At 42.4% G+C, this 10000-nt stretch overlaps 3 protein-coding genes across 8 annotated transcripts in view; 1 reads left to right on the top strand and 2 right to left on the bottom strand.

Annotated features, from left to right (window-relative positions):
- LOC122333300 (HMG domain-containing protein 4-like) overlaps positions 1-3559 on the bottom strand; it is a 6640-nt gene extending 3081 nt beyond the window's left edge. Inside the window, exons 1-4 of the mRNA XM_043230853.1 lie at positions 3402-3559; positions 2655-2783; positions 2505-2574; positions 911-1102 (exon numbers count right to left, since the gene is read on the bottom strand). Of these exons, the coding sequence (XP_043086788.1) occupies positions 911-1102; positions 2505-2574; positions 2655-2783; positions 3402-3407 (397 nt within the window). The 5' untranslated portion in view covers positions 3408-3559. The remainder of the gene's footprint in view (positions 1-910; positions 1103-2504; positions 2575-2654; positions 2784-3401) is intronic.
- Positions 3560-4925: 1366 nt separating this feature from the next.
- On the top strand, positions 4926-7098 carry LOC122333301 (heme oxygenase-like). 2 transcript variants are annotated; one of them, XM_043230855.1, is made up of 6 exons: positions 4926-5080; positions 5164-5275; positions 5393-5608; positions 6188-6460; positions 6534-6645; positions 6778-7098. In XM_043230855.1, the coding sequence occupies exons 1-6, from the start codon at positions 5034-5036 to the stop codon at positions 6870-6872; spliced, it is 855 nt and encodes a 284-aa protein (XP_043086790.1). In that variant the 5' UTR covers positions 4926-5033; the 3' UTR covers positions 6873-7098. The 2 variants fall into 2 exon arrangements, with proteins under 2 accessions (XP_043086790.1, XP_043086789.1); XM_043230854.1 differs by having other exon boundaries at positions 6775-7098.
- A 171-nt stretch (positions 7099-7269) lies between these two features.
- The window catches only part of LOC122333299 (target of Myb protein 1-like), a 5923-nt gene continuing 3192 nt past the window's right edge, over positions 7270-10000 (bottom strand). For 3 of the 5 annotated variants that reach the window (XM_043230848.1, XM_043230850.1, XM_043230852.1), the window contains exons 9-16: positions 9960-10000; positions 9708-9831; positions 9532-9601; positions 9202-9277; positions 9058-9111; positions 8283-8342; positions 7888-7924; positions 7270-7803 (exon numbers count right to left, since the gene is read on the bottom strand). The exon at positions 9960-10000 is cut by the window's right edge and continues 14 nt beyond it. In XM_043230848.1, coding sequence (XP_043086783.1) covers positions 7661-7803; positions 7888-7924; positions 8283-8342; positions 9058-9111; positions 9202-9277; positions 9532-9601; positions 9708-9831; positions 9960-10000 — 605 coding nt within the window. In that variant the 3' untranslated portion in view covers positions 7270-7660. The remainder of the gene's footprint in view (positions 7804-7887; positions 7925-8282; positions 8343-9057; positions 9112-9201; positions 9278-9531; positions 9602-9707; positions 9832-9959) is intronic. The other 2 variants (XM_043230849.1, XM_043230851.1) reach the window with 2 other exon arrangements.

The following is a 10000-nucleotide window of genomic DNA, read 5'->3' as shown; positions in this document are numbered from 1 at the left end:
TTCAGCTGAAGCATGAACAAAACGTGTTGCACTTAATAAATATGAATGACGTGAAACAATACAGACGCAGAAAACATTACTAAATGTTAAAGAATATTGTGTGATCGTGTTCTGCAGAAGAGAGAGGAAGATATTTTGAAGAAAGTTTGTTTCTGTCACCACTGACTTCTAAAGTTTAACAAAATACTAAACTTGACTAAAACAGCCTGCTCTCAAACTTCCTTCAAAATATCTTCCTCTCTGTTCTGCAGAATAAAGACACTTGTTTTTGAGACGGAGTAAATGATGACAGTTTATATAATATTAATAGTCAGGACTCTGTTGTTAATTTAAACATAGAATTAATATCAAAGGACAGGGTTTTCTGTTTCGTTTACAACATTCATAGTAAGCATTTTTCATGATAATTTTTTTTTTTTTAATTATCATGATTACAAATGTGATCTTGAGTTTTATTTTTTTCAATAAACAAGAATTTAATTAAGAGATTTCCATTTTTGCTTTATCTCAACAAAAAAATAATTCTAATCCCAGACACAGCCCGGTTCTCCGTCTCCTTCCTGAACGAAAGAACTGTTTAAAAGATTCAGTTCAATCTCAATCCCTCACTTATTAACTGCTTATTAACTTGCTGCCACCTACTGGTAGTTTTAATTCAGCGTTTGCTTTTTATTATTTAAATCATTTTAAATATCAGTATTCAAGGTTTTATGTTTATTATTTCTAATGTTATTTATGCACGGGTCACTGCAGGTTAAATGCATTCGTGTCCTGCATTAAACAGTGAATAAACTCAACTAAAAACTCTTCAGATGCAGCTTCTGTTTCCAGTGCACTGCATGAATTTTGCTGACACGGATTATATAATTCACTTTAAATGTAAGCAGAGGCTTGCGTCTAATCATCTGACCTTCCAGCTCCACCTCCTCGCCCACCACCGGCAGTCCCTCACGCACCAGCGGCGGCTGCTTCCTGGACGCGTCCTGGGCCGTGGGAGAGGTGATGGCCTGCAGGAGACCCATGGCCGTCACGGACGGGTCCGGCAGAGCCAGCACTGGCCGCTTCTTCTTCTTGTGATGAGAGCCGGAGCTGCTGTGATGATCTGCAGCACAGACACAAACACAAGCTCGTCTCTGTGACTCTGAATAATCTGTCCGTTCATCCTGCACCGCTTTGATCTCAGAAGTCTCCCGGAGAGAATGAACGGAAAGCCAGGGCTTTCAGCAGAGATGCAGCAGATATATCAGTTGTATAAAGTGATATATTTGGTGATGCGCTCAAATAACAACCAGCTAACACTCACAGCCTGAAAGCACTGAAAACATGACTCTCCGGCGCTTCATCATGTCTTCTACGAGATGCTGCTGGTTACTGTGTTAAATATTACATGAAATAAACTGAGAACAACATTTTATGTTTTTATGGCATTTTTATTTTTGCAAGGCATGGATGTGGCAGTGTAACACATGTGACTAACATCTTTGTGAACTTGTAATGAGAATCATTTATAAATCTTCTCGTCGGTTAAGAACTCCATCAACACTCGCTCATTTACCTTCCCTTCAAGATCTGCGCTTGTCAAGGGTTCTGAAGACTGTCTGTGATGCTCTACAGATATATAGAAATATCTACGTCTTTCCATACTTTTACCTTCTGGAAGGTGTGTATGATACGGTTCACTGCTTTGACACAAACTGTATTATTAACAGTGCTACATAAATAAAGGCCACTTAGTTAAAGCAAGAACTACCAGATTTCAGAATAGCTTTTTTTCCGATAGCCATAATATTTTTTAATTGTTCTGAATAGTGTACGTTTAAAATGTATGTTTTTTCCGTATGGGACTTCTTATATTATTACTTCTTATAGTAAATTATATGCATACCTGCCAATAAATGCTGAAATTAAATTAAAGAAACAAACATTCATAAACATTATTATTGTAATTTTACTGTTTTTCTGTAAAATAAAATAAAAAGTATGACAATGATAATAATAATATATTTATTATAACATTTACACACAGCGTTGGAATAGACAATATTTTGAAAGAAGTCTCTTCTGATCAGCAAGGCTGCGTTTGTACAGTAAGAAAAACAAAAACAGTAATATTCTGACATATTATTACAATTTTAAATACATAGTAAAATGTCCTTTATTTCTGTGATGCACAGCTGATTTGTCCTTTAGCCAATCACATGCCTGATACAAGCTATTCACATTAAGTCAAATTGTGCTTTGTTTCTTTAATGTCTGCTAGAATAATAATAATGAAAAAAGTTCAGTATTAAATATTTTTGAATTGCTTTGTAATAGTTCTTTGGGGAAAAAATTACATTGAAGTTATGCGATAGTTATAAACAAAAATACATGGCAAAATACATGAAAAACAATGTTGAGTATTCTGCCCCGAGTTTCATTTTGTTTAGTTTTGTCCAAGAGTTTTAATTTCGGTGCATCCCTAACTTCAGGTACTCTCTACAGAAATCACTGGAGACACACACCTCTGTGGAGATGATCCTCATAGTGTTTCTTCTTCTGGAGCTCTCCGCTGCTGTAAAAGCCATCAGTGTCCTGCGGAGAACAGACTTCAGTTTCTACACAACACACACACGTTGACCTCTGTGATGAAGGTGATGATGATGATGATGTACCTTGAGCCATTTCTTGGAGGTCTTGCGCACCTCTGCATCGATGATCTCTTCTTCTCTCAGAAGATCTTTGTAGGATCTTCTCTTTTCTCTCTGACTGCGGCCGGCGACCAGACTTACCTCTCCCTCCATCTACACACACACACACACACACACACACACACACACACACACACACAGGTTACACAGGCAAGAATAAGCTCGTCACTTCACAAGTTTGTGAACCCTTTGAACATATATATAGATGTCTGCAATCATTACTATTAAATCTACAAATTATGGAATGATCTTCATTTAAGATATTCTTGGCTAAATTAATAACACACAAACGACTGTACTTTTCACTCTTTTATTGAGGACAGTGAGAGATGAGGACTGTTTAAAAGGTTCAGAAACTTCTTACAACTCTATTTGTATTTACAACACAGTGTTTTTGGTGTGTGTGTGTGTGTGTGTGTGTGGTTGTGTATTCACATGTATGTGTTCGTGTGTTTCAGTGGGAATATAAATATTTATAAACGTGTGCATGTGTCTCAGTAAGTATTTGACTGAGTATGAACGTGTTTGTGTTGTTGTTGTTGTTATCTTCTATGCTAACACGCTAACCGGCAAAACTTATAAGGCTACTAGTGACTCGCTGTAAATTTTAGATAAACCGAAGCGCACTTAGTTGAGAAACAAACCATTACAGACTCATACAACCGCGATAGACTTAACTTCATTAATTCAAACATAATTTGCTTCTATTACCTTCATCGAGTATCAAGCGTTGGCTGCCGCCATCTTGGCTCTGCGCTGCGCGGTCAGTTTCTCGGGCGACTGCTGGAGCGTGTGACGTCACCGCGCACTCGAGCGCCTCCAGCGGACAGGCGGAACGGGCGCCGCCGTGAAAATGATTTAATAATCCTCACATAAATATAACTCGCTGCGTTTAGTCAAATAAAACAGCTGCGAATGATTTACACTGCTCGTCTGTCATGAATGAGGACCAGCGCGAGAAACACTACCCTGAAAGAACACAAAACATCACCTGAACAAAATATCTGCCTCGAAATGTTGACATTTTATAGGACTGAGTATTTCTCCCATAAACTTTCAGTGACACACAGGATTCCTGCAAACCAGTGCTGGGGTGTGTTTATTAGTTACATGTACTAAAATACGTAATTACAAAAAATGTAATCGTAATCCGTTACAGTTACTGACAAAATTAAATTGCAGTTAATTGTAAATTATAAATTGTTAAGTATTACAGGGGGTGTTACAAATTAATGTTTTCACACACACACACACACACACACACACACACACACACACACACACACACACACACACACACACACACACACATTGTTAAATACCAGTTTCCTGTATATGCTAAGATTTGATTTTTGTAAGATTAACTCTGTCTGCTTCTTACGTGTTTGTGAAAAATTAACATGGCCAAAACAATAATTTGAAATTTAGAAAAGAAATCAAATGCAATCTAAAAGTAAAAAAGTAACTGAAATAGTTACACTATTACATTTAAAATAGGATAACTAGCAATCTGTAACCTAGTATATTTCCGAAGTGAAATAAAGCTATTTGCGACGAAACAGCTCTGATTTCTGATCAATCACTGATGCAGAACGAGTGTGTGTGTGTGTGTGTGTGTGTGTGTGTGTGTGTGTGTGTGTGTGTGTGAGTGTGTGTGTGTGTGTGTGAGTGTGTGTGTGTGTGTGTGTGCGTGTGAGTGTGTGTGCGTGTGTGTGTCAGGGTTCAGAGTTCTGCTTCGCGTCGAGTCACGTTTAGCGCGCGCGCCCTGCTCGCTCATGTTTAGCGCGTTCTCGCTGACTCACGCTTTCTTCTTTCTGCTGAGTCACGCGCTTTTTATCAGGAATCTCAGCCAATAAATCACGCAGCTCTTATGCAAGACGATCTTCACGACAGACCGAGACTCTTGTTATAATGTTCTTTCGGTCTGATTCTGGTGATTATAGGGTGTTTGTTTTAGAGATGACCACGAAAATGTCCACGTGATTTAGATTATTATAAATCACCGGATGACAGACAGACACATATAACCCAGCTCCACAGCTCGGGTCACGTGACTGAATTCTTCCCCAGTCATGTTTTCTTCACCTCCGCTGCTGATGAATGTGTCTGGTCATGTTTAGCTGTTGCTCCCTCTCTCTCTCTCTCTCTCTCTCTCTCTCTCTCCACACACACACACACACACACACACACTCTTTGTTTGAGTTGTGCTGACTTCCTCTCTCTCTCTCCCAGGCAGAGCGAGTATAAAAGCTCAGTCGACTGAGTCCAGATCTCAGATCTTCAGGAGAACCGTTGAAGCGACGCACACCAGAGTCGGTGACCCTTAGCATCTTCACCAGAATTATGGAGAGCTCTCAGAATAAAGACACGCAGACAGCGGTTCTGGACAGGTGATGCATCTATCTTTGATTTTAATACTTTATATCTATACTTTACTGTTGAGTGAAGGTGAGACGATGTGTTTTTCTGGCAGTGAACTATCAGAGCAGATCAAGGCTGTGACTAAAGACGTTCACGTCCGAGCGGAAAACACCGAGCTGATGCGGAGCTATCAGAGAGGACAGGTGTCTCTGCAGCAGTATCAGGTAACTCCACACACACACACACACACACACACACACACACACACACACACACACACACACTGCAGTAGAGTGTTTGATTCTGAGGAGTCTCACCTGCTTTCTTCTGCTCTGTTTCAGCTGCTCCTGTGTTCTCTGTATAAGATATACGAGGCGCTGGAGGAGGCGCTGGACATAAACGCCTCCCACGAAGCCGTGGCACCCATTTACTTCCCACAGGAACTGGCCCGACTGGAGGCCATCAAGAAAGACCTGGAGTACTTCTACGGTCAGAGCTGGAGGGAGAAGATGACGGTGCCCGCCGCGACTCAGAGATACACACAGAGACTGAGAGAGGTGAACATCTACAGAAAACCAATCAATACTAATGATCACGATTACTGGCTCTGACCGACACTTACAGTAGTTCACTCAAAAGATAGCATTGTTTTGAAATCGTGCTCACCCTCTGACCATCTGAGATCAGGCCGTGTTTCTTGGGTGCCGTCAGAATGAGAGTCTGATAAAAACACCACAGCGCTTCGGTCCTTCAGTAAACATCTGGAGAAGATCGAACTAATCCAGCATTAAGATGTTTCTAAAGGGTTAGTTCATGCTAAAATGAAAATTGTGTCAAGCCTCAAGTCTTTCCAAACCCTCAAGACTGTTTCACAGAAGAGCGAAGGTCTTAAGGGTCTGGAAAGACTTGAGAATGAGTAATTATTGACAGAATTTTCATTTCAGGATGAACTAACCTTTGAACAACATCTTGGATTAGTTTCATCCTTCGTCTTCTCCAGATGTTTCCTGATGCACCGGAGCGCTGTGGTGTTTTTATCAGACTCTCATTCACTGCCGAGCACCAGATGGCCTGATGGTGAGCACGTGATGGGAGTCGGTGAGGTCTGTGTGACTGAAGCTCTCGTCTGGTCTCAGGTGGGTCGGGATCACCCCGAGTATCTGCTGGCTCACGCTTACACTCGCTATCTGGGTGACCTGTCGGGCGGTCAGGTGCTGGGCCGCATCACGCAGAAGTCTCTGGGCCTGACGAGCGGACAGGGCCTGTCCTTCTTCTCGTTCCCGAGCGTCAGCAGCCCGATGCTCTTCAAGCAGCTGTACAGGAGCCGCATGAACAGCGTGGAGCTGACGGAGGAGCAGCGGAGCGGAGTGCTGCAGGAGGCCCTCCAAGCCTTCGAGCTCAACATCCAGGTGAGAGAACGCTCGTCTCGCTCCGGAACGACGCCGAGGAGCGCCGCTGACACGCATCTGTGTGTTTCTTCAGGTGTTTAATGAGCTGCAGGATTCCCTGAGCTGTGTCTCACACACAGAGAACGACGTGAGGCAGAGACACACACGACACACACACAACTCAACAACTACAGCAGCAGCAGCAGGTAAACACACACACACTCTCATACACACACACACGGTTTAATACACTCATACATACACACACACACAAACACACACAGTGTGTCTGGTCTGCTGTGGACTGAGTGTGTGTGTGTGTGTGTGTTGTTCTTCAGGAGGAGTGTGTGAAGCGTCTCTGGTCCCGAGGTTCTTCCGGACGCTGCTCGGTGTGTTCGTGGTTCTGGCCGTCGGGATGGTCTACGCTTTTTAAACCGGTTTAATGTCTCTCACGTCATCAGTACTGTAAAAAACAGCCTCACACTTTTGTAGAAGATTGTGTTGTTTAATCAGATCATTAATAAAAAGCATGTAGTTGTATGTTTATCATCATATAGTTATAATTCAAATGTTGAAATGTCTTTACAATCATTTTATAACCATGTAAATATACCTTTGTATTAATACTGTATTTTTGTAATAAAATCTGTTTAAAGATGTTACAGAATGTCACATTATTTTTTTTGCCTTGTTTTTTAGACTAATATCTAGTTTCTATTGATCAGTGGATATATTCACTAGACATTTATTTAATTCATTTTTTTTTTTACAGTCATGTAATAAGTTCTGGCTACACAAGAAGTTTTTAGTATAAAAGAATAAAGTCTCACTCACACCAAACAACATTTTAATAATCAATCATTCTAACAGTGAAGTCTAACGACACAGAATCACGTCCTAAACATTATTTCAGCTGAAGAGCAATAAACACTGAATCTGACCTGGCTCTTAGATCTGATTCATTCCACGTTCTTCTCATCTGCTTCGGACATGAGTTTTAATATTTGACAAAGAAATACAAACATTGCTTGTTGTTCTTTAAGAGAATCACATTACATTAAACATTATAGTGTCTTTAGTATAATGACATTGAGTCCGAGGAACAGCAGGCCTCTCTTCAGGGTTAATTTACAACATAAATTAATGCTTTTTATAAGCACACACACACACACGTTAATATGAATACACAGGCAACAAACAGTGGTCTAAAGCGTTGAGGAGTCAGAGTCTGAAGATCTGCTCGAGGTTCTGCTCCTGTGCTGTCTGTCTAGGGCTCGAGGGACGGACAGCGACGGACGGGCTGCTCCTCATCGAGGGAAGATGATCAGCTGCTTCAGCTCTTCCAGCTAAAAACTTATCAAACTCTGACAGCAAGAACACAGAGAGATGAATGAATCAGTGTGTGTGTGTGTGTGTGTGTGTGTGTCAGATTCAGTCATGGAGCTCACCTTCACTGGTCACTCCTTCAACGTCTTCAGCGTCCGGCTGAAAAACAGCATCGTCTCATCACTAATACACACCGGCTGTGTTTTAAAGGAGCTCCTTCATTAATATGATTGTATTTGTTTTGACTGAGGTGTATATTTTTCTAGAATCTGCTCTTTATTCATCATCGTATTCTCTTTCACACGCTCCAGTGCTTTGATACACTCTGTATTGTTAAAAGCGCTGTATAAATAAAAGTGACTGACTGATTGGTGTAAATTAATTTGTTCAAATGTTGGACTATGCTGTGTTGCACTGCTGTATTCTCTGCACAGTGCACACTAGTAAGTGTAGTGAGCTAGTATGTGACTCCAGCAGGCGGCGCTGCTGTTAAAGCACTGAATCAATCTCTCTTTACCATCTCGGCAGACAACCACCTCTCGATCTCATCCATGGCGGAGCTGTGCGGAGCTGGAGCCTGAAAACACAAACCAGAAGACGACCGTCACAACACCGACCTTCTGAGGAGAACACGTCCGCTCGTGAAGTCCACTCATCGGTCAGCACATGCAAATCATCCAGATCAGACCCGTAACACCCACCATCATCTGACAGCTCATCCAACATGAAAACGTGCTGATCGTCAGGAGTGTGTTTCTTCAACCGGAGTCCAAACGGCTGATAAAAACATCTCAATAACCCACAGGCCCTCAGTTAACATCTGGAGAAGATGAAAGATGAAACTAATCCAGCGTTAAGATCTCCACAATAAAAGCTCATCTCTGTCTCTCACACCAAAATCCAAACTGTTTTATAAACACTGCTTGATCTCCTGATTCAGATCAGAACACTTTACTTCAGTTAATGGACTCATACTGGAGTTAAAAACACCTTAATGCAGATGTTTACTGATGGTCTGTGGATTATTGAGACGTTTTTATCAGACTCTCATTCTGACGGCACCCATTCACTTCCACTGATGGACATTCCTCCAGACGTGAAGAAGAAACACACTCGTCTGGGACGGCCTGAGGTTATCTTCAGCACATCCTGATTTTGGGTGAACGGTTTCTTCAAACCAGTCCCACAAACCTCATTTCACACCAGCTGTGAATAAACGCTGATCATTAACGCAAACGAAACGTGAAGCCGTAAGCTGTTTTGTGATTTCTGTGTTTCATGTTCAGACCCACCAGAACCTCGCTGTAAATCCACTGAGACTGACGGACCCAGTCGCTGCCAGAACCCTTCACACACACACAAACACACTCCAGCTCGTCAAACACAGTGAGATACACACGTGATCAGCGTGAGGAGAAACACAGGTGTGTACTGACCCCGGCTGTGACCTGCAGACGTGTGTCCAGAGCTTCAGCCAGACCGTCCACCGCACCGGGGTCCTCGTAGCGCACACTGCACACACACACACACACACACACACACACACACACACACACACACACAGAAACACGGAGAGAGACACAGGAACACACACACACACCGAGACACACACACACACACACACACACACACACACACACACACAGAGAGACACAGACACGGGAACACACACACACACCGAGACACACACACACACACACACACACACAGCATCAGATCTCAGAGCTCTCAGAGTCAAACAATCTGCTCAATTGTCAAACACGCACCTCTTCCTCTGTTCGGCCAGAGAGCTGCTCCTCGTCTGAGCAAACATGTCAAACTCCTCATCTTCAAGTGCTGAGACACACACACACACACACACACACACACACACACACACGCAGTTTACGTCTAGGTCTATGATCTCTTACACAGGATCAAGCTGCAGAGCTGGATCTCTCACCTGAGCTGCTGTTTTGGTCGGAGGCAGGGCGGGGCTCATGTTGATTGACAGCTGGAAGAGTGTTCTGATTGGGCGCTGATGGAGGCTCGGGGCTAAGATCAATGAGGTTTGCCGTCTCTGTCTGCTTACAGAAATCCAACAATCACACGATCAATGATCTTTACAAACAAACCTGCTTCGCTTCATGACCTCTTTTAGTTTTTAACACTGATTCCCTGGAAGCGTGTAGCTGAGGAACAGATGAAGGTGTACCTGCGACTCCTGCTCTTCTTCTGTGTTTGCTCTTGGCTCAC

This window comes from Puntigrus tetrazona, unplaced genomic scaffold (genome assembly GCF_018831695.1).
Source record: "Puntigrus tetrazona isolate hp1 unplaced genomic scaffold, ASM1883169v1 S000000234, whole genome shotgun sequence".
In the NCBI taxonomy this organism is placed as follows: Eukaryota; Metazoa; Chordata; class Actinopteri; order Cypriniformes; family Cyprinidae; genus Puntigrus; species Puntigrus tetrazona.
The sequence above is the reverse complement of the archived record's forward strand: the minus strand, read 5'-3'. Positions and strand labels throughout refer to the sequence as shown.